The sequence below is a fragment of the Cherax quadricarinatus genome, chromosome 47, assembly GCF_038502225.1.
Source record: "Cherax quadricarinatus isolate ZL_2023a chromosome 47, ASM3850222v1, whole genome shotgun sequence".
In the NCBI taxonomy this organism is placed as follows: Eukaryota; Metazoa; Arthropoda; class Malacostraca; order Decapoda; family Parastacidae; genus Cherax; species Cherax quadricarinatus.
In genome coordinates, this window is record NC_091338.1 from 16,534,025 (window position 1) to 16,559,385 (window position 25,361).

General features: G+C 43.7%; 1 protein-coding gene across 7 annotated transcripts in view; it reads right to left on the minus strand.

The window, feature by feature from the left end:
• LOC128696472 (uncharacterized) overlaps nucleotides 1-25,361 on the minus strand; it is a 765,910-nt gene that overhangs the window by 238,808 nt on the left and 501,741 nt on the right. For all 7 annotated transcript variants that reach the window (XR_011393241.1, XM_070094722.1, XM_070094721.1 and 4 more), the window contains exons 4-5: nucleotides 18,425-18,521; nucleotides 11,465-11,681 (exon numbers count right to left, since the gene is read on the minus strand). Coding sequence is in view for 6 of the 7 variants with exons in the window: in XM_070094722.1 (XP_069950823.1) it covers nucleotides 11,465-11,681; nucleotides 18,425-18,521 (314 nt within the window). In the remaining variant the exon portion in view is untranslated. The remainder of the gene's footprint in view (nucleotides 1-11,464; nucleotides 11,682-18,424; nucleotides 18,522-25,361) is intronic.

Sequence of the window (25,361 nt, forward strand, 5' to 3'; positions counted from 1 at the left end):
AACTTGTGAGGTGAGTGTAAGGGAGGGGTAAGAGTTTAATATGAGGGTGGTGTGTGGGTGTGTAGAAATGAAGGTGGTGTGTGCATGGGGGGGGGGGAAGAAAGGTCACTGATCATGTCAAAAAATAATAACAGATGTTGCCAGGAAGATAACATCCAATAAAGATGTTCCTACATAGTGAAGGATGACACTGGACTACCTCATGCATAAATAATGAATGAAACCATTTCCGCTAAAACATCAGCTTGAGGACCTTCACTCAAGGTTACCTCAAATGACCCGAACATTTTTTTAAGCAGAAATTCAATGTTTTGAAGAGACTTGAGGTTGGATGGCAGTAGATTCATCCAACACACTTTCAAGGTCACCACCACACATGCCGTCAGATGTTATTATTCTGCATATAGTCAAGGATAAGAAAACACGTACAATTAGAGAAACTGATCATGCCATTTATCTCTGATAGTGCAAAACTTGTCCTCAGCGATGATATAATTATATCGTCAAAGTGAAGCAAATCCCCTTGTCTAATAACACTGTCAACTCATGTATAGATGATATGGCTCACAAACTTAAATATCAAGTGTCAAGATAAAGTCACCAAAGTACTTTATCGGCCAATTACAAAAGACGACTAACATGTCAAATTTTCCTCAGCTTCTCGTAACTCCGACAATGCTGATGGTTAATCCCTCAAAGAGGACTTCCTGTTTTGTCGTCCATTGACCACGACAACAAAGGAACAGAAAGTGGTGGAAGTAATTTTAACTGTCTCTGATAAAGAATAACAACTATAGAGGATTGTAATCGGAGTACAGATGGTGACCCAGCAATGTTGAGGTCTTAACATGGATTCTTGGCACTTGTCAAATATAAGAATGCTACAATGGCTGGAATACACTGCATGATTCACAGAGAAGCTCTTACTTCCAAGACATTACCAGCAGCCCTACTAGTTCATTTAGAGACCATCATCAAAACGGTGAACTTCATCAAAGGGTCAGCCCTGAATACGCGCCTTTTCCATGAGCTGTGAAAGCCTCGATGTTAAACACTTAGCTATTTCCCATACGCAAGTACTCTGGCTCTCAAAGGGCAACATGCTCAGTCATGCAAAAATCACGAACAAGCGATACAAGATGCAAAACAACCACGGGGAGAGTTGAATGATAGCTCTGGACCTTTCGTGTTGCAAGCAACACATTAGGAGCTTGCAGTGTCGCAGAAAAGAGGAGGCCCAAGCAAATACGATCACAGAGAGCGCCTCTGCATGTTCAATCAGTTCTATAAGCCTAGTAAAGAAGTGAAGAATTCACTGAACAATCACAATAAAGACAAGATACTCACCAAGATAAACATAACAGAAGGCAGACATCTTAGACGCTCTAAATGAGCTCAACCAGAAAGTGCAGGATCGTCAAAGTATCACCATCCATCATGCAGACAATATAAATGCATTCACTTCAAAACTGCAACTTGGAGACGGATTCAAAATGGTAATGTGACTTGGTTCCACCGACTTTCTGAAGTTATCAGAGCACCTTAACTCCCTCGGTGATGTGTTCCAGTGGTACTTCCCAAACATAATAACATAATACCAATTAAATTATCACGGCGCTGACAAGGGATGTATTCAAATGCCATGCAGATGACGCCCCTACAGAGCTCCAGGAAGAGTTTTTGGAACTCAAACTAAAATACGCAGGATTTTAGTCTGTCAGATCCTCGTAACTATGGGTTCATAAAAGGCAAAAGACGGTTATCCTGGTAAACTGAACACATCGACTCCGGGATGAGGGATTGATTACCTCAAACTCCTTCTGATCAACCATTCTTCTCTGTACTGGACTGAGGAAGCCACTGGTTGGCGAAACGTTTCTACAATAAAGATACCCAAGAGCTGTGCAGGTGTCTAATTGATCAACCTGTTGATTCTCTGGACCAAAGGTGCCAGCAAATCAGTTGCAAAGAATTATAGACCGATGGCACTAACGTCCAACATAAAAATCTTTGAAAAGGTTCTAAGAAGCAAGATCACCAAACACTTGGATTCCCAACAATTGCACAACCCAGAGCAGTATGGGTTTAGAGTAGGACGCTCCTGCCTCTCGCAACTACTAGACCACTATGACATGGTCCTGGATAGTCGATCCTGCCTCTCGCAACTACTGGACCACTATGACATGGTCTTGGATGCAATGGAGGACAAACAGAATGCAGATATAGTATACACAGACAAGTGCGATCATGGCTTTTACCACCGGAACACACTCCAGACAGGTAGGGGTAGAAATCACCGCAGGGGTAGACATTCAAACCAGCGGTAGACATTCACACCAGGAGTAGACATTCACCCCAGGGATAGACATTCACACCAGGAGTAGACATTCACATCAGCGAAAGACATTCACCCCAGTAGACAGTCACACCAGGGGTAGACATTCACAAAAGCGAAACATATTCACCCCAATAGACATTCGCACAAGCTAGAGACATTCACCCCAGGGGTAGACATTCACACAAACTAAAGACATTCACACCAACGATAGTCACTCCAGGGGTAGACATTCACCCCAGGGGTAGATATTCACCCCAGGGGTAGACATTCACACAAGCTATAGATATTCACCCTAGGGGTAGACATTCACACCAGCGATAGACATTCACCCCAGGGGTAGACATTCAAACCAGCGATAGACAGTCATCCCAGGGTTAGACATTCACCCCAGGGGTAGACATTCACCTCATGGGTAGACATTCACCTCAGGGGTAGACATTCACCCTAGGGGTAGACATTCACCTCAGGAGCAGACATCCCGCTCAGAGAGAATATGTAGTTAGCCTAGGGGACATAATATTCAACACAGGTGAACATTATTCAACACAGGTGAACATTATTCCACACAGGGGGACATAACTCAACACCGGGGAACAAACATCTAGGCAGTGTGCAGTGAATTCTGCAAAATCAATACATTACTGTGAGCAGTATGCGAGGCAGTATAGAGCAGGAGGAAGGCAGTGTGTCCTTGTATAACCCTGTGTGTGTACTCACCTAGTTGTGATTGCGGGGGTCGAATCACAGCTCCTGGCCCCGCCTCTTCAACTGGCCGCTACTCACTCTTCCCGTTCCGTGAGCTTTATCATATCTCTTCTTAAAGCTATGTATGGATCCTGCCTCCACTACATCACTACCCAGGCTATTCCACTTTGTGTGTGTGTGTGTGTGTGTGTACTCACCTAATTCACCTAACTGTGGTTGCAGGGATCGAGACTCAGCTCCTGGCCCCGTCTTTTCACTGACCGCTACTGGGTCCTCCCTCTCCCTGCTCCATGAGTGTGTGTGTGTGTGTGTGTGTGTGTGTGTGTGTGTGTGTGTGTGTGTGTGTGTGTGTGTGTGTGTGTGTGTGTGTGTGTGTGAGTGTGAGTGTGAGTGTGTGTGAGTGTGTGTGAGTGTGTGTGTGTGTGTGTGTGTGTGTGTGTGTATGTGTTGTGTGTGAAAATTGAGACACTTATGCAACATATGGGAATCTTTATTGAAGAAACGTTTCGCCACACAGTGGCTTCATCAGTCCAATAAAAATCAAAAGGATGTAAGGAGAGGAGGAGTTTGAGGTAATCAGTCCCTCAACCTGGAGTCGATGTGTTCAGTCCATCAATCTTGTAGAAAGTATAGCATAGGGCCGTAGACGTGGCTTATATACTGTAGTCAGGTGAGGCGAAGCAGGAGGAGGCGGGGTCATAGTGGTACCACCACTAGTCGAAGTACGTCTACGTCCAAAGGTTGGATAAGCTTGAAGAATTCTTTGTATCAAGATCCCATGACATTGCAGTGTCTGACAGATGTGTCACATCTGTCAGACACTGCATGGATCCTGCCTCTACAACACCACATTCCAGACTATTCCACTTCCTGACAACTCTGTGACTGAGAAAATACTTCCTAACATCCCTGTGACTCATCTGAGTCTTCAACTTCCAACTGTGACATCTTGTTGCTGTGTCCCATCTCTGGAACATTCTCTCTCCGTCCACCTTGAAGATTTCTCTCACTATTTTAAAAGTCGTTATCATATCATCCCTATTTCCCCGTAGGCCATAACCCTTAGCTCCGGGACTAGTCTTTTTAGAAACTTCTTCACTTTCTCTAGCTTCTTTACATGCTTGGCTAGGTGTGGGTTCCAAACTGGTGCCGCATACTCCAATTTGGGCCTAACGTACGCAGTGTACAGGGTCCTGAACGATTCCGGAATGCTGTTCTTAGGTCTGCTAGGCGCCCGTATGCGACAGCAGTGTGTGTGTGTGTGTGTGTGTGTGTGTGTGTGTGTGTGTGTGTGTGTGTGTGTGTGTGTGTGTGTGTGTGTGTGTGTGTGTGTGTGTTGTGTGTGTGTGTGTGTGTTGTGTGTGAATTGTGTTGTGTGTGAATTGTGTTGTGTGTGAATTGTGTTGTGTGTGAATTGTGTTGTGTGTGAATTGTGTTGTGTGTGAATTGTGTTGTGTGTGAATTGTGTTGTGTGTGTGTGTGTTGTGTGTTGTGTGTTGTGTGTTGTGTGTTGTGTGTGTGTGTGTGTGTGTGTGTGTGTGTGTGTTGTACTCAATTGTGGTTGCAGGAGTCGAGACTCAGCTCCTGACCCCGCCTCTTCTCTGATCGCTACTAGGTCCTATCTCTTTCTCTGCTCTCTGAGCTTTATCACACGTCGTCGTAAAGCTATGTATGGTTCCTTCCTCCAGTACATCACTTGCCAGACTATTCCACTTCCAGGCGCCCATATGCTGCAGTAGTTATCTGGTTGATGTGTGCTTCCGGAGACGTGCTCGGTGTTATGCTCACCCCAAGATCTTTCCCCTTGAGTGAGGTTTGCAGTCTTTCTCCACCTATCGTATACTCTGCGGTTTTCTTTGTCCTTCCCCAATCTTCATGACTTTGCATTTGGCGGGGTTGAATTCGAGAAGCCAGTTGCTGGACCACGTGTCCAGCCTGTCCAGGTCTCTTTGAAGTCCTGCCTGATCCTCATCTGAATTAATTCTCCTCATTAACTTCACATCATCTGCGAACAGGTACACTTCTTAGTCTATCTTTTCCATCATGTCATTCACATATAACAAAAATAGCACTGGTCCTAGGACTGACCCCTGTGGAATCCCGCTCGTCACAGGCGCCCACTGTGATACCTCATCATGTACCATGATTCGTTGTTGCCTCCCTGTCAGGTATTCTCTGATCCATTGCAGTTCCCTTCCTGTTATATGCGCCTGATTCTCCAGCTTCTGCACTAATCTCTTGTGAGGAACTCGTCGAAGGCCTTCCTGAAGTCCAGGAAAATGTCTTACTTCTGTTACTTTGTCATAAATCTCCAGAAGGTTTGTGACACAGGATTTGTCTTCCACGAATCCGTGCTGGTTGTCGTTCATAACTTTGTTCCATTCCAGGTGCTCCACCACTCTCATCCTGATAATCTTCTCCATGACTTTGCATACTATACACGTCAGTGACACTGGTCTATAGTTTAGTGCCACATGTCTGTCTCCTTTCTTAAAAATGGGGACTACATTTGCCGTCTTCCAAACCTCAGGTAGTTGCCCAGTTTCAAGGGATGTATTGAAGATTGTGGTTAGTGGCACACACAGCATCTCTGCTCCTTCTCTAGGGACCCACAGGGAGATGTGGTCCAGTCCCATCGCCTCTGAGGTTATCAAGGTCACTTAGCAGCTTCTGCACTTTCTCCTCAGTTGTATGTCATCCAACACTTTTTCGTATATTCCCTGTTGGGGTTCCCCTTTGTGCTATTTTCCCAGAGTTTTTCCTATCTCTATTGTAAATACTTCCATAAATCTCGTGTTGACCTCCTTGCATACCCCTTGATCATTGCTTGTGAGTTCCCCGCATTCTTTCCTCAGCCTGATCACCTGGTCTTTGACTGTCTTCCTCCTAATGTGTCTATACAGCAGTTTCAGGTCAGACTTGACTTTCGATGCTATGTTGTTTTTGTACTGTCGCTGGGCCTCCCTCCTTATCCGTGCATACTTGTTTCTGGCTCTTTGACTGATCTCCGTATTTTCCTAGGTCCTTTGCCTTCTGTACTTTTTCCATTCTCTAGTGCACTTAGTTTTTTGCCTCCCTACACCTTCTGGTAAACCAGGGACTCGTTCTGCTCTTCCCATTATTTCTGTTGCCCTTGGGAACAAACCTCTCCTCTGCCTCCTTGCATTTTGTTGTTATGTATTCCATCATTTCGTTTACTGACTTTCCTACCAAATCTCTGTCCCATTGAACCTCCTGCTGGAAGTTCCTCATATCTGTGTAGTCCCTCCTTTTATAGTTTGGTTTTTCCCATTCAACTCCTGTTACCCTCTCCACTTGTAACTCTATGTATTCAAAGCACAGAACCACGTGATCACTAGCTCCAAGGGGTCTCTCCTATGTGATGTCCTCAATGTCTGAACTGCTCAGAGTGAACAAGTGGTCCAGTCTTGCTGGTTCATCCTCCCTTCTCTCTCTGATAGTGTCTTTTACATGCTGATGCATGAGGTTTTAAAGTACCACATCCATTATCTTGACTCTCCATGTTTCGGAACCCCTGTGTAGCTCCAGGTTTTCCCAATTGATCTCCCTGTGGTTGAAATCGCCCATAACCAGTAACTTTGCTCTGCTCAAGTGAGCTCTTCTTGCCACCTCAGTCAGTGTGTCCATCATTGCTCTGTTGCTCTGTTCATATTCCTCTCTTGGCCTCCTGCAGTTCTGTGGTGGATTATACATCACTGCAATGACTACTTTATGTTCTCCAGACTGAAGTGTACCTACTATGTAATCCCTTTCTCTACTCTCGTCCATGCCTTCCATTTCCTCAAATCTCCATTGGGTTTTTTTATGAGCAGTGCAACCCCTCTTTCCCCTATGCTCCTTCTATCTTTCCTCAGGATCTGATATGCTGGTGGGAAGGTTGCGTCTGTTACTGACACAGTGAGTTTCGTTTCTGTGACTGCTATGATGTCTAGGGACTTCTCATTGATTCTTTCATGCCACTCCTCATATTTATTCGTTATTCCATCTGCATTTGTGTACCAACTTCTTTTCTAAAACTGTGGTCCTGAGAGAATAATGTGGTTGGGGGAATGGGAGCCCTGGCAGGGGCCTATGGGGGGTTGCAGTGGGTATGGGGGTGTTGGCAGAGTGCCCATATAGGGGGTTGCTGTAGGGGTGGGGTTTGTGGTGTGGGGGTGAGGACAGAGGGATCAGTGTGTGAGTGTTGGTTTAGATTGGTCAGCTGCCTTGGGGTTGTCATGGTTGGAGTCCTTCTGTGGGTGTTTCTGGATGGTGTGTTTGCCCTTCCACCTGGGTCTAGGTTCTTCTACTCATCTTTGTCATTTCCTTCTGTTCCTCCTCTTGTCTTTGTACTCTCTCTTTCAGATTCATCCTTTCCTCTTGTGTTCTATCTTGATCAAGGTACACACTCTGGTACTCTGGTTTGTCTCTCAGTCGTGCTTTCTCCTGCAGGATCATGATTCGAGTTGATTCTGCCTTCAAAATTACTTTGAGAGGCCATTTCCGTCCCCTTGCAAGCTACCCAATTCTCTGAAAATTTGTCACCTGGGTCATGTTGCCCTCACCTATTGCTTTCATGATACTTTCAATCACTTTTTTCTCCTCCTGTTTTCCTTCATCATAGGTTTTTACCTTCAACTTCCTGGAGCCCTTAGACAAAAAACTGATCTCACCCTTTCATCCTCCCACTGTGGCTCCCATTGCGTCCTCTGAGGTGTTTTAGTTCCTTCCATTGGAGCATCCCTTCAATCCCTTCCCTGCCTTAGGCCCCTGTGCTCAGTGGTCTGTCTTTCCTGCTCAGCTGTTCCTGGTCCCTGCAGGTGTCTGTTAGTCTTTGCATATATCATAGCTCCTCCATTGTCTTCAGGCCTCTCATTTATTCCTAGTGTGCTCCTCATCTTTGCCTTGGCCCCACGTGGGTCTGATAGGGCCCTTGCATTCAGTATAGTTTCTTTCCTCCCTCCAGGTCCCTTGTCTGTCCCTGATGCAGAATTTCCTGATGTTACGTCTGTACTGTCATTTTTCTCTCTAAGCTGTTTTAAGTTTCTCAGTTCCTCTTCTAAGCACTGTATCTTAGCTTCTGCTATTATAGCTTGTTGCTCCCATTTCCTGCTCTCTACAGCTATCCTCTCCTCCATTTTCCTGCCAAGCTCTTTTAGCTCCCTGCCTCAGTCTTCCTCCCTTTTTGTGAGCTCTGCCTCCTAATCTTCCCTCCCAGGTTCGTCCACCAGATATGTGTGTGTGTGTGTGTGTGTGTGTGTGTGTGTGTGTGTGTGTGTGTGTGTGTGTGTGTGTGTGTGTGTGTGTGTGTGTGTGTGTGAGAGAGAGAGAGAGAGAGAATAAGCTATACAGAAGAGGAAGAGAAATAATGGTGAAGAGGTGGTTGTTGGTAGTGGTGGAGTGAAGTGGTGGTGGTGGTGAGGAAGGGTAAAGCAGTATTAGACTGGGAGTACACTCTGAAGTGTGGCAGTAATCAATACAGGAGAGGGAGATAGCGAGGGAGAGAGGGAGAGTGAGAGAGTGACAGAAAGAGGGAGAAAGAATGAGGGAGAGAGGCAGTGAGAGATAGAGAAAGAAAGAGAAACTGAGACAGAGAAAGGGGGGTTATGTTAGGGGGGGGGGTTGGTGGCAGCAGTCCCCTGGTCACCCGCTACTCTGCACTGAACCTTCACAATGGGCCTCGGTGGTGGAAGGGAGAGGGGTGGTGGCACTGACAAAAACACAAGAGAACAACAACACTGAGGGGAGAGTACACAAACCTTACACTACTCAACCCACACTACACAACCATAATCACCATCATCACCTGCCTCACTAAATTGCTGAAGGTCTATTACACAATAGTTGAAAGAAGTACGACGTACGTTAAATGATTGCCTCTAACTCGAGGGAAATGGACACGAATATTCATTTAAGACACTTTTAAATACATATATGTATTTGTATTTAAAGCAATCAAGGTCCAAGGAGCGAAACGTTTTCAGTAAAGGTGTCCAGAATGAACGCATTTGTGTATTTCCCTCAGAACAGCAGATATCAAGACAGACAAGGTTGTGTATACTTCTGGACTAAGGAAATTATTTGATACTATATCACCAGTGAACGATCTACAAACTAGAAGAACAGACAGGAGTACAAATAAAGGTTCTTCAATATAGTAATGAACTGAAGACAGTAAGAGAAAGGCTATCAGAATCGGAAAGGGTGTTAAGTGGAGTCCCCCAAGGTTCAGTACTGGGACCATTACTATTCTTAATATAGGTAAATGCCATGTTATAGAGGATTAAACATACTTAAAGCTAATAGTAAGAACAGGAACGGGAGAGGGCAGGAACCAGGATACAGGAAGGCACTGACAGGCTGAAAGATTGGTCAAACAGGTGATTACTTAAGTTCAACCAAATTATTATAACTAGAAGGAAGCGCTAAACTCATAGGGATCCTACAGCGCCTGGAAAAATGGTTGGTAATCAGATTCCATCCTAGAAAGGGAAAGACATATCCAATTCTCTGCATCAAGAGCCCCTCACTGGCATCAATGAGCCTCCCTTGCGGAAAGTTCGGCCCCAATAGGTGCAAAAAAATTAGGAAAGCAGAGAAAACACTAAAGGAACGGAAATTAATGACCCTAAAGAACAGTGGAGCAGAGGAAGACATGATCACGACATATTAGATAGTTATAGGTCTTGACGCGGAAGCTAGGGACAAACTGTTTGAAAGACGAAGAACAGGGATGAGGCGCCATGGAGGAAAATAAAAATAAGAATGAGCCACAATGTCAGAATATAGTCCTATCTTAGGTTGGCTAAGAAATGGAACGACCTGATTCATGAAATGGACTTTATAAGTAACATCAACTATGTATTGGTATGATAGGGTCTATGAGGCAAGATATCTGTAGATCCAGTAGTTGAGGCAGAATCAACAACTAGCACAGCCTCCACTACCTGCACAGGTGAAGACAGGACTGTAGCCAGTAAACCTATATGCGTAGTTCCCATAGTTTCCCGCAGAGGGCAAGCCTGGTGGGGATGCCACTTCAGCCTGCCCAGCCCTGCCTCTCTCTCATTTGGCGCCCAGGCATCCTAGAGTCAACAAGGCGGCCTACTGCTCTCCCCTCTCCCTCGCAGGCATGGCCCCTCCGGGGTTAGGGCACTAACACACTGCCTGTGTGCCCAGATATCGCAAATAAAGAAGCCTCCGAAGCCTTATCATTGAACCCCGCCTGCAACAACGTGACAATTAACCTTTCGTAAACAGAACTGACACAAAACTTCCACCACCTGCACCGCAGGGGTGTGGCGAGGACAAAAACGGTACACTGCATCAACATCCGGGGTCCCAGACTATTCAACATCTTACCAGAAGATATCAGAAACACGGCTGGGACAAGTGTAGAAGCCTTCAAGAGGAAACTGGACAAGTATCTTCACCAGGTGCCAGATCAACCAGGCTGTGATGGATATATGGGGCAGCAGGCCTCCAGCAGCAACAGCTTAGTTGACCAGCCAAGCACCAGATGAGCCTGGCCCATGGCCGGGCTCCAAGAGTAGAGAAACTCTCGAAACTCTTCAAAGGTATAAAGGTATATACCCTGCACAGGTGGAGGCAGGACTGACACAAAACCTCCACCACCTGCACAGGTGGAGGCAGGAGTGACACAAAACTTCCACCACCTGCACAGGTGGAGGCAGGAGTGACACAAAACTTCCACCACCTGCACAGGTGGAGGCAGGACTGACACAAAACTTCCACCACCTGCAGAGGTGCAGTTGACTCACTGGCTAACAATTTCTCACTCTCTGTTGTATCTACATTATCTACTTCTGTAACGTCACCTCGTACAGTGTTAGCCATCACTGGTTGTTACTCACTGTGGCGTGTTGCTGCTGTCTGCAACATCTCTCTTCTTTTCTTCAACTTCATGCAAAATACACGCGTCCAATTCCATTTATGTCAAGAGAGGATTAATGTTTCCTCCTAAGGCACCTATAATATCCAATAACAGCTTCACCAGAGCTGCATCTCCATCATCATCGTCACAGCTCCCCGTTTCTCTCCTCATCCATTTATCTTAACTCTTTCTTACTCCCCACTTCCCCAACTCTTTCCTTCCTTGGTCTGTTTTCTCAGCCATCTCTCTTCTTCACTCATCTCGTCATTTTCTTTAGCCTGTCTCATTCATCTTTCTCACCTCTTCTTCAACCTCCCAAAATTGAACCATATTTTAGTCGCATCTTCACGTGCTGCTCACTGTTTCCCATAAATTTTCACCTACAATTTACCTCTTCGTCTTTTCTACAGGTACTCCTTCTTACCCTTTCCCTTCCTCTACGTCTGTCCCTTTACTCTCCTTCCCTCTCCTCTCTTCTTCCCTCCCATCCGCCCCTTCCTCTGCTCCCCCTGCGCCAGAGTACTCACCCCTTCTCACGGATGGAGTGGAGGTGTTGGTTTGAGAGACGCCGTGGATCACCCTTGGAGTCTACAGCTACAGCATCAAGCTCGTCGAAGGAGGGCACCACAAATACGTCTCTGAGCACCAGAGGCTTGGCTCGGCCTCCAGCACCTGCCCCTGCAGCGCTGCCTCCACTACCAAGCCCAGCACCTCCATTGCCCACTCCCACAACACCGAAGTTTCCTGCAAGAAAAGCATTTTAATATTTCTTACAAGATGGAATTTCGACCTGCTCTTTCTCTTAACTTTCTTTCTCTTTACTCCCTACTCTTCTTTCTCCTCTCCCCCTTCTCTTCTCACTTACCCGTATTCGCGGCATAGAGCTCGGGCCCTTGGGCCCCGCCTCTTCACCACTTACGGGATGCCTCCCATACTCTATGGTTATGAAATTAGCCTTCACAACGTCCTCACAGGAAGGAGGCTCTTGCATTCAACGCTCTTTAATAAGAAGTTAGTTTCAACATACATTAACAGCCATAAGAAAAAGTTAAAATATAATAATATAAATCTTTTAAATCAACATGTGCACAGAAAAATATCGTCACATTAAGATAAAAAATATTAACTGAACTACAAAAGACGCCCCTTAAATTTTCCAGAGGTCCGTACAGAGGAATACTTAATCAGCAAGATTATTATATCATTAAAATTCAAAATACAACTGTTAAAAATTCTGAGTAAACATGGAATTCGCAGCAAGTTTGTCAACACCAGCGTTTATACTGACGTTTGTGGCCCTAAGATCCCTTGTATCATTATTTTAATGCTATATACTACCGACAAGTACGTAAATAAAACAGTTTAGATATTTTTTAATGGCGACGAGACGTTTTGCCTGCGCAACAGCTTCTTCAGCTTGTTGCACAGGAGAAACGTCTCCTCGGCAACAAAGATACCTAAACTGGACATCTGTTTTATTTATCCAAGATTGTAAATTATTTTAAAATCATCAAGATAAAGAGACAGAGGTCAGTGGTGACGGGCGGTTCTGTCCTCAGCTAAAATTACTAACGAATTTTGTAGTATAGTGTGTAACACTATAACATGAAAAAATGAGGTTTTGCTTCTCAAAAAGGGGAAATCAGTAATTGAAAATGAGTTTGAAAAAAGTAATATGCATGTCCGGTATTTGGGGATTGTGAGACGAAACACACTAACAGTAATAAAGGGAAGGCTGTGAGCAATAATAAAAGGGAAGCGGTCTGAAGTAAAGGGAGAAGGATCAAGATATTGGTGTATATTGCTTTCCACACAAGTACGGCAAAGAACTTGCAATCCCAGTCATTAATAACTGGAATAATTTCTATGGTATGCAAGAGACGGTATTCATTTCTCTCTGGCAAGGGTGAAAGCAATAGTTAATTATGTTGAGTGTGACACTGCTGAACTGAACAAGACTGATAAAAAAGAGAGATATGGGTGTGTGAGGAAGAGAGAGGGAACAAAAAATGTTGGAGTACTAGGGACGTAAGGGGCGAAAATTACCTAAATATTTCTGGAAAACGTTCAAAAACCATGACAGTTCATCATATTGTTACTAAAAGGACAAAGGAAACGGTCAACAAAACGAGAGAATAGAGGAAGGCGAATGACTAACTCCCTGACAAAATACGGTTCAATTTGAAAGCTAGGAACATGGCAGCTGTGAATGGGACACACAAACATATAATTTATTCCACACAGACTGAGTCAACAGGAAAGATGGCGGAGTGGTGATGTATGTTACAGAAAATTTAAACTGTTCCATCAGACCATACCACGGGTGGGATTTGAACCCGCGGTCAGAGAGTCTCAAAACTCCAGACCGTCGCATTAGTCACTGGACCAGCTAGCCACAATAAGATTCGCCCAGCTAGGTATATTTCTACACCATAGGAAGGTTAGCATAGGCACCACTGTAAAAACTTGCATTTGTGGTCGCAGTGATGCCTATGTTAACCTTCCTATGGTGTAGAAATATACCTAGTTGGACGAATCTTATTGCGGCTAGCTGGTCCAGTGGCTAACGCGACGGTCTGGAGTTTTGAGACTCTCTGACCGCGGGTTCAAATCCCGCCCGTGGTATGGTTTGTTTGCAATCGTGTCATTACGATTTCGTGAGTCATGTTGCATCAGATCAAGATACAAAAGTGTAAGCAACTGATACTGAATCTACTTAGCTACAGTTTCTCGAGGGACGTGGGAAGCTAACCTTGGGTGTGATTTACAGACCTCCAAACTTAGATATGGAACACAGTGAACTTCTATGGGACGAAATTACAAAGGTAACTAGATACTAAAATATTATTTTAATGGAAGATTTTAATTTTAGTTAAATCGACTGAAACTATTTGAGAGGAAATGTAGTCCAGCGACTTGCTAGAAAAGTTTGTGACAGAGCGAACATAAAGAAATAACCTGCTTAACCTGGTTCTGGAAAAAAAAAATAAATAAAAAACGAAAAAATTGACAAATAATCTTGAGGTTCATGAAGAACTTATAGAAAGAGGTCACAAATCAGTTTCAATATCCCTTAATAACTAAAACCAAGTCAAAGTCCACGATTTTCGTGCAGCAGATTTTACGCGGCTAAGAGATTATCTAGGTAGACTGGGCCCTCGGGTAGGGCCCAGTCTACCTAGATGGTTGCCAGTGACTTTTCCAGTGGTGTACAAGCTGCCCAAGTTACATATATTGCAAACAGAGAAATTAGATCCATTAAAATTGACCCTAAATGAATAAACATCTCACAGGATAAAAGAGAGACATTTACACGTGAATCAAAAGAGAAAAAAATCAAGAGAGAAATAAGATTATGAAATTTAAGTTGCAAGGGAATGAAAGTCCAACCCAAAAGTTTTTTTTTTTTTAAGTATATAGTAATAAGATCAAGTAAAAGATAAGCCCACTTAAAAGTAACTCAAGATTCTTACTGCTAGCGACAAAGAAATTTCTACAACCTTTAACACTTATTTCCTCTCTATTTTTTTATAAAGGAAGATACTTGCTAAATTCCAAAAATCAAGAATAATATAGGTCAGGACGAAAATAGTTATGTAATATCAAAATCCTTAGTGGCATAGTTCTAAGATAAATATACATGTTGAAACCAAGCAAATAACAGGCAACTGATGAACTATTTTCAAGGATTATAAAGGAGATTGACAAAGCTCCAGGAAAGCGAAACGTTGCCACAATAAAATGTCGTATTAGTCGTACATGTCATTTTATCTAACAGATTATAAAGATATGTGAGGAGGAACTACAGATGGGTATCGTACTGGTCAGATAAGTGGAAAATGGCAAATATGATACACGTTTACAGAGCAGGAAGTAGGTCGTCTAGTTTAAAATTGTGGACAAAGCAGCCTTATTTTCACCGTGGAAAAATTGAGATTCAATTGCAGAGGCAATACAAAGCCTTCTTGAAAGATATGAATCGATTAATGAGCCTCAGCACAGTTTTAATAAACCATACCACGGGTGGGGATAGAACCCGCGGCCAGAGAGTCTCGAGCGTTGTCTTATGAATTTACTTTATTTCACCAAGGTATTTGAGGCAGAAGTTCATGATAATGAACATGATGCTGTATATACATACACATCGACTTCAGTAAGGCCTTTAACAGTTCCACAAGAAAACTGTTAAAGAAAGTAGCAGCACACGGAATAGGAGAGGAAATTATCTCCTGGATCAAGGTGTGGTTGACCGATAGGCAACAGAGAGTTTGCATAACGGGGAGAAGTGGTGTTCCACAGAGGCCAGTACTGGGCCCCTTCTTGAACACAATATACATAAATGACACAGATGAAGGAATAGGGAGCGACATACGCAAGTTTGCCGATACTAAAATAAGAATCATATAAATTCTGTTGAGAACGCTACAGGATGATCGGGATAGGTTGATGCTGTGGTCGGAAAAGTGGAAGATGCAGTTCAGTATGGACAAATATAAGGTTCTAATCCTGCTAAAAAAAGATAACCAGGGGACTTGTAATTAAATAATGTAGAGCTTTATCAAACTTAATTCAAATAAAGACTTCAGTGTTCTAGTTAGTTATAATCTAAAACCAAGACAACAGTCCATAAGTGCTCTTAAGAAAGCTAATGGAATTCTTGACTTCACTGTAAGAAGCATAAACAGAAGAATTCCTAAGGTTATACTTCAGTTTTATATATCTCCAGATAGGACTCAGATTACGCTGCTCAGTTCTGATCTTCATATTACAGAATGAACATAAATACACTGGAAAATATACAGAGAAGGATAAAGTTAATGTATCAAAAATCTTTCCTACAACAATAGGCTAAGGGCACTGAATTTGTAGTCTCTGGAATATAGGAAAGCACTGGTTTGGCAATAAAGTTGTGAATGAGTGGAACAAACTCCCGAGTAGCATCAATGAAGGGAGAACTTCGGGTAGCATTAAATATAGGTGGGACAGGTGAGAGTTAGACGTGCTTAGCACGGGCCAGTAGGCCTGTTCAGTGCTCCTCCTTTCTTATGTTCTTGGATTTAAAATTAGAGCAACATAAACATATCATCAAATCTGGCCAGGCGTCAAAAACTCTATTTATTCATGTAAGAGATTCTAATCACCAGTGACTGGTTAAAACTAAGAAAAATATTACATGCATAACAGTAGCTAAAGGAACTATAACTGAGATAAGTTGTTGAACACTAATAATGACTAATTTGGATGTCAGTCAGGGACTTCATCAACTAGATGCATTCATAATTAATAAAATGTTATCAAAACAAATCATATTACTACGTGACATGTTACTCTTGACCAGACCTATGTTATAGTGAACAACCACGTCATGTCCATGAGGTGGTGCTATCCACCTCATTTTGTCATGTCAGGGCCTTGTGTGTAGGCTCCTTTCCTCTTGTATAACAGTTTACTTAATTTCCTCCCACCCATCTACGTTAAATCTTACAGATATCTTGATGCAGATGTACCCTTCAGTAAATCCACTATACAAGTGAATAAGTAATACAAAGATAGGCCAAATGCTCTCAGTGCAAAAGATATAAATCCGATATACTCCTGTTAACCTTGTGGGGCCTAGTTCCTAGGCCTTCTCTGTATCCACATGCTCTTGCGTGCTGGCACACTCCTACCTTGCCTCTGAGAGAATTTTCCCCTCCCATTTGTTGCTAGGCTTGCAACGTTGGACAGCTCCAGACGAGGCACGAGAGTACGAAAGAACTCGCGGCAAGCGAGTCGTAAAACTCCAGGCCAGCGTGTAAACCAGTGGGCCAGATGGCTACAGCTGGGAGTAGAGTTGTCGGTGGATAAGTTTATGAAGGACGAAGTAAACCATAGAATTGATGAAGAAGAAAAGGTGGGTGGTGCACTGAGGTATTGGAGGAGACAAAGAACATTATCCACGGAGGTAAAGAAGGGAATGTATGAGAGTACAGGAGGGCCCCACTTATAGAGCAGGTTAGGTTCCAAGCTACTGCTGTCAAGCAAAAATCACTGTAAAGTGAAACAGCCCATTATCACTTTCAAATGCATATAAAAATATCAAATATTAAATGAACAATAGAGCTAGGTCTAAAAAAAATGCATATACAGATCACACATTACTTAACTTTTAAAATATTTTCATCCTTAGCTTATAGTGAGTGGTGAATATATTTAGTGCTGAAAGTCCGAATAAATGAAGAATGAGTATAACTGAAAACGTTGCATTAGCGAAACGCTATAAAGCAAAGCAGTGTAAAGCAGGACTCTCCTGTATAGTGGTACCATCACGGTTATATGGGTGTGAAGCATGAGTTACGAATGTTGCAGCGAGTAGGCTGCAGGAAGTGGAAATGTGTCTAAGGGCAGTGTGTGGTGTGAATATTGTGCAGAGAATTCGTAGTGTGGAGGTGTGGAGTTACAAAAAGTATTATTCAGAGGGCTGAGGAGGGGCTGTTGTGGTGGTTTGACCATTTAGAGAAGATGGAGTAAAATAAATATGTAGTGGAAGAAAGGAGGGCTCATCCTAGAAAAAGATGGAGGGGGTTAAAGAGGTTTTGTTTGCAAGGGGCTTGGACATTCAGCAGACATGTCAGAGCGTGTTAGATAGGAATGGAGACGAATGGTTTTTGGGACTCGACGAGCTGTTGGGGTGTAAGCAGGGTAATATGTTGTGAAGGGGTTCAGGGAAACTAGTTAGCCGGACTAAGTCCTGGAGGTGGGAAGTACAATGCCTGCACTTTAGAAGAGGGGTTTGGGATATTTGCTGTTTAGAGCAACATTTAAACTGTTGCATCTGTGCGCCTCTGAAAAGACTGATAGTGTGAATGATGGTGAAATTGTTTTTTTTTTAGTGGGGGGGGGGTCACCCTGCCTCGGTGGGAAACGGCCAGCATGTTGAAAAAAAATATTACTCACATGCACGCACGAACGAACACACACACACAGGAGCCAGGAACTGTGACTCGACCCCTGCAACCACAACTGAGTACATGCACACCTTAAATTTCACAATGTTGTGAATGTAACAAAAAAGTTAAGAACAGTGTAGGAATGAGCTTGTCTGCCAGAGTGCGAGACACACTACCACTGTGTCAATGACATACAAGAATGTCGACTCCAGAATTCTTACTGAACAAAGTGGATTGTGATAGACCCAGATTAATGAGCCCTAAACACATTCACACTCTTATATTCCGGACATTGTGAGAGGAACGTAGAGGATAATGAACTGTTGTTACCCGGTACCTGCGCCGAGAGGATACACTGTCATTTGTATCACGACGGGCAAGTCAGTCTGAAAACTATGACGAGTTATGAAGACCTACGAGAACTCAGAGGTACGTATAAGGGGCCGTCACGACCTACGAGGGCTTGTAACGGTCTATGAAACCTTGCAAAAATTTACCAAAACACACGAGTACGTACAAGGAGTGCATAACGTAGTTAACATGTGAGGATGCAGGTACCTGAAGAGGAAGTGGAGGTATGGTCGTGGTGAACGGCGACGGGCGGGGGCAGGTGCAGTGGGAAGGTCTTCCAGTGGTAGAGCACATCTTCTGCTACCTGTACAAGAAGCACACTAATTAACATAAACATACACTTGGTCATTATAAAGATATGAGTGCTACAGCACATCCTCAGCTACCTGTACAAGAAGCACACTAACATATCCCTGGTCGTCACAAACATGAGAGTAACACCAACACGCAACAAACAACAGTGTATGTGTACTCGTCCAGTTGTGTTGACTGGGATGACAGACTGTTCCTGACTCCGGCTCGTAATCTGCCTTGACCCACATTCGCTAGCTTCTGGCCTAGCGGGGTATATCGTACCTGTTCTTGAAGCTGTGTATGAATTTTTCACTACTTTATCGTCTAGTTCATTATACTTCACTACCACAATGAAACTAAACAAATACATGCTAACGTCTCTGTAGCCTCTCAGTGTCTTCTTCTTCCCACTCAATTTATCTTAAACTTTTAAAAGTTGTCATATTTTCTCAAGGATCGTCAAAGTAACTTCTTTTAGTCTCTCCTAAAAGCTCATTCGTCTCGATTCTTGAACAAGTTTCGTTGTAACCCCTTGTATCATTTCTAATGTTTTGCAAATACCTGATGAGGTGAGTATTCCACAATGGTGCTGCATACTCGTGTACAGGTTAATGAAGATCGTGAATGTTGTTCTGCAAGTTGCTCCTCACACATGTGCCGCTTTATATCCACATCTACCAGTTTATTTTAGTGTGATGCTGATTCTCGGATCTTCCATCACTGTCTTATAACTGAAGGTTTCCACCACCCCTGGACTGCACACACTATTTTTTTTTAGCAATTAACTGTCAATCAGAAGGCGTGATCTGATATTGAGCCAGGATCAACGGTGGTCATACATAAACGGATCATCAGCTCAAGAAATACTTCATTATAAGAACTAAAAATAAACGCCAAGCAAAAAATAATTGTGTACTGACTGCAAATACAAGTTTGCAAGATTTGCCTGCCCTCTAACATGCTTAATCCTACCAGAGTGCAAAACATTTAACAGGATTCAGTTTCAGACTCGTATGGCAGGACAGTACCTCCTACCCGCATGATTGAAGTCTAAAATCTCGATTAATAAATTTATTCAAAAATTCCTCATGCCACACCAAACTCAATATATCTGCGCGGAGAGAACCCAGTGTATGCCAAAATTAGCCACTCGAGGCTCAAATTAACTATTGTGCAATATAAGTGAGCACTCTACGCCCAGATTGGTCACACTGAACTCCAATTTAGCAGTGAGCTGGCTCAGGGACTCTCTCCACCCTTGTCATCACTAAGCAGAATTTAGCATTATGGAGGGGTGGTGTGGTGGGATGGGTTGTCTGGTGGGGAGGGTTGTTTGGTGGGGAGGGTTGTTTAGTGGGGATGGGGGGGGGGATCAAACACGGGAAAATTAGATCGTTCCAAGGACCCTCAATGGAACTAAGTTACTTGACTTTTTGGGTTATCTTAGGTCAGTTACACATAAAGTTACTACGTATGATAACTGTACTTATATGGACCTGTACCTAAATAAATTTACTTCCTTAAATGCACTGACTACCACATGGGTGCAGGTCAGGTGGGGGCAAGTTAGGTCAGATTTGTCAGGAAACAGGACAAATGTTTTCTGACACGAGTCTTAGTCATATGATGACCCGTCGTTGGAGCTTTTGGTCATCTGACCGAGGCCTTCCGCTGGCTTACCGGTCCACCTCTTTAAAAATTATGGTCATAGTTATAGTCATTTGGGGGGGGGGGTGAGAGGAGAGACCTCGGGGTAACTCAGTCAAGTTCACAATAAACATATGGTTACCATATGCAAGATCTCCACATTTCTGATACAGCCCTCACCCCAGTTAACTTTGAAGCCATCGACAGCATGCCCATGCAATCTACTCGAGGCTCAGACGCTTGGAATTCCATAAATACGAAAAACTGTAAGAAACCACAATCTTGGGCCTTTAGTATTTTATAGAGAAGGAGCCGGGGAACAGGAGTCAACCCACAGTCGTTGAAAACCACTGATATTGCCCCACTTAACAAAGGAGGCAGGACAGCAAGTGCAAAAAAACTAGACCAATAACCCTCTCATGATCAAAATTTTTTGAATGGGTCCAAAGAAGCAAGACTGCCAGTCACATTGAATCACAACAGTTGCACAATCCAGAGCAGACTGGATTTAGGGAAGATCGCTCCTTCCTTTCACAAATGCCAGATCATTACGATGTGGTCTTGGATGCTCTGGAAGAAAACTAAGTGCTGACGTAGTGTACACTGATTTTGTAAAAGCGTTCGGCAAGTGCGACCATGGTGTGACTGCGCACACAATATCTGAAGAAAGAAATAACTGCAATGGTGGGCAGCTGGATATTTAGCTTCTTAAATAGAGCCCAGAAACTAGTAATAAACAGAGTCGAAGGCTGTCACAGTGAAAAGTTCTGTGTATCAAGGCATGGTACTCGCCCCGCCTCTGTTTCTTATGCTTATATTCAACACTGACAAGAACATAATCATGGCATTGTAACATCTTTTGCTGATGGCACTAGAATCTCTATGAGAGTGGCATCTATCGAAGACACAGCGAATCTTTAGGCGGACATAAATCAAGTTTTCTAGTGGGCCTCACACAACAATATAATGTTTAACGATGACATCTTTCAATTGCTCCGCTTTGGAAGAATGGAGGAAATAAAAATTATAACGGAGTATAAGACAAACTCAAATCATTCAACAAAGCGAAAGTCCCATGTGCGTAATAATATCGAAAGATATCACATTCAAGGATCGCAATAATCTTGCCATTGCTACCGCAAGGAAAATAATAGGCTCGATAACTTGAACTTTCAAGAAATGTTGGGCCAATGATGATACTCTTTAAGTCATTTATTCTCACCAAGCTAGAATACTGCTGTATACTGACGTCCCCCTTCAAGGCAGGCGAGACTGCCGAGATAGAAAACGTACACTGAACCTTTACCTTTACGTTTGATGAGTTTCGAGTTTTTCTACTCCTGGAGCCCGGCCCTGGGGCAGGCTTGTCCAGTGCTTGCCTGGTCAACCACTGCTACTGCTGCTGGTGGCCCGCTGGCCCATATATCCATCACAGCCTGATTATTTTGGCACTTGGTGAAGATACTTATCCAGTTTCCTCTTTAAGAATTTTACAATTGTCCCAGGAGTGTTTCTGACATCTTTTGGAAAGATGTTGAGTAGTCTGGGGCAACACGTCCCTGCTTTTCACTAAGTTTATTTTATACGTCCTCCCATGGCTCTCACCCCAGTATGTTATGGCAGTGTGCAAATTTGTGATTAGACCCTAAAGTACTTTCCATATATCTCTCTCATCCGAACCAGTGAGTATATATTTAGGACTTTGGGGCGTTCCCAGTAATTTAAATACTTTATTGCTGTAAATGATCTCTGCATCTGTTCTGCTCGTGTACATTCGATCAAGCATCTGATCTACTGGGAACGCTTGAAATCCTTTCAACTGTATTTCTTGGAACGTAGGCGAGACAAACGAGTCTGAAACCTGAACACTAAAAATCACTGAGAGAGAACTCGATGAGTGTCAGAGGTCCCCGACTCTTCAACTCCCTCCTTCCGTGCATACGGGATATAACTAACAAACCCCTGACGGTCTTCAAAAGGAAAATGGGCAAGTTCCATAAATTACTGCCTCACCAGCCGGGCTGTGGTGGTTCCTACGTTGGACTGCGTGCGGCTCGCAGTTAAAGCCTGGTTGATCCTCCAGGAGGCCAGGTCTGGCACCGAATCGCAGGGGCATTAACCCCCGGAAATGTTCTTCAGACATGTTAAAAATAGTTCAGAAACAAACGCACGTAAGGTTGTTAGAAAAACAAAGAGTTTAATTTCATTGGGTTTTCAAGAACTATCTCAATTGTGGTTCTATAACCCTCGTGTCTCTGACACATCCACTACGGGTTTCCAAAGTTTTCTACCCTCGCAGCCGGTAAGAAAACTTGTAACCTTTGTCATTGCCAAAGATAAGCTGAGGGCACTAAATCTGCACTCTGGTAAAGCCTGCTGACTTCCTGCTCAACCAAGCTGTTGTTATTAGCAGAAAGGACATTACAGTCTGGTCGATCTGGCACATCGCGGAGGTAACCTTTAGGATTGTTATGTCAATATTTGTAATATCTGCTGGTAGTAGGTTGAAGAGTCAAGAACCACGGATGTTGACACAGTGTTCTCTTTATTATACTCATGCCATAAATTGTTAAAAGTTACATTTTTGCATATCTTCCACTTTGTGTTGGTCACGTCATCCACCGGATTCACGATTCCTCAGCGAGGGTGACCTTTATCTGTAACCATAACGCACTATACACTCTGTAACCATAACGTACTATACACTCTGTAACCATAACGCACTATACACTCTGTAACCATAACGCACTATACACTCTGTAACCATAACGCACTATACACTCTGTAACAATAACGTACTATACACTCTGTAACCATAACGTACTATACACTCTGTAACCATAACGCACTATACACTCTGTAACCATAACGTACTATACACTCTGTAACCATAACGTACTATACACTCTGTAACCATAACGCACTATACACTCTGTAACCATAACGCACTATACACTCTGTAACCATAACGTACTATACACTCTGTAACCATAACGCACTATACACTCTGTAACCATAACGTACTATACACTCTGTAACCATAACGTACTATACACTCTGTAACCATAACGCACTATACACTCTGTAACCATAACGCACTATACACTCTGTAACCATAACGCACTATACACTCTGTAACCATAACGCACTATACACTCTGTAACCATAACGTACTATACACTCTGTAACCATAACGCACTATACACTCTGTAACCATAACGTACTATACACTCTGTAACCATAACGTACTATACACTCTGTAACCATAACGCACTATACACTCTGTAACCATAACGCACTATACACTCTGTAACCATAACGTACTATACACTCTGTAACCATAACGCACTATACACTCTGTAACCATAACGCACTATACACTCTGTAACCATAACGTACTATACACTCTGTAACCATAACGTACTATACACTCTGTAACCATAACGTACTATACACTCTGTAACCACAACGCACTATACACTCTGTAACCACAACGCACTATACACTCTGTACTCTACACACTGCTCTCTGCACTCTACACTCAAGAAATCTTATTCTTTTCCTCTTATTATATTATTCACGAAAAATCCTCAGATGCATGCCTGTCCCATGACCTTTCAATAGTGCCACTGTCACACGACACGTTCAATAGTGCCACTGTCATACGACACGTTCAATAGTGCCACTGTCACACGACACGTTCAATAGTGCCACTGTCACACGACACCAGTAGTGTCACTGTCACACGACACGTTCAGTAGTGTTACTGTCACACGACACGTCCAGTAGTGTCACTGTCACACGACACGTTCAGTAGTGTCACTGTCACACGACACGTTCAGTAGTGTCACTGTCACACGACACGTTCAGTAGTGTCACTGTCACACGACACGTTCAATAGCGCCACTGTCACACGACACGCTCAATAGTGTCACTGTCACACGACACGTTCAATAGCGCCACTGTCACACGACACGTTCAATAGTGTCACTGTCACACGACACGTTCAGTAGTGTCACTGTCACACGACACGTTCAGTAGTGTCACTGTCACACGACACGTTCAATAGCGCCACTGTCACACGTTCAGTAGTGTCACTCACACGACACGTTCAGTAGTGTCACTGTCACACGACACGTTCAGTAGTGTCACTGTCACACGACACGTTCAGTAGTGTCACTGTCACACGACACGTTCAGTAGTGTCACTGTCACACGACACGTTCAGTAGTGTCATTGTCACACGACACGTTCAATAGCGCCACTGTTACACGACACCAGTAGTGTCACTGTCACACGACACGTTCAGTAGTGTCACTGCCACACGACACGTTCAGTAGTGTCACTGTCGCACGACACGTTCAGTAGTGTCACTCACACGACACGTTCAGTAGTGTCACTGTCACACGACACGTTCAGTAGTGTCACTGTCACACGACACGTTCAGTAGTGTCACTGTCACACGACACGTTCAGTAGTGTCACTGTCACACGACACGTTCAGTAATGTCACTGTCGCACGACATGTTCAGTAGTGTCACTGTCACACGACACGTTCAGTAGTGTCACTGTCGCACGACACGTTCAGTAGTGTCACTGTCGCACGACACGTTCAGTAGTGTCACTGTCACACGACACGTTCAGTAGTGTCACTGTCACACGACACGTTCAGTAGTGTCACTGTCGCACGACACGTTCAGTAGTGTCACTGTCACACGACACGTTCAGTAGTGTCACTGTCGCACGACACGTTCAGTAGTGTCACTGTCACACGACACGTTCAGTAGTGTCACTGTCGCACGACACGTTCAGTAGTGTCACTGTCACACGACACGTTCAGTAGTGTCACTGTCGCACGACACGTTCAGTAGTATCACTGTCGCACGACACGTTCAGTAGTGTCACTGTCACACGACACGTTCAGTAGTGTCACTGTCACACGACACGTTCAGTAGTGTCACTGTCACACGACACGTTCAGTAGTGTCACTGTCACACGACACGTTCAGTAGTGTCACTGTCACACGACACGTTCAGTAGTGTCACTGTCACACGACACGTTCAGTAGTGTCACTGTCACACGTTCAGTAGTGTCACTGTCACACGACACGTTCAGTAGTGTCACTGTCACACGACACGTTCAGTAGTGTCACTGTCGCACGACACGTTCAGTAGTGTCACTGTCACACGACACGTTCAGTAGTGT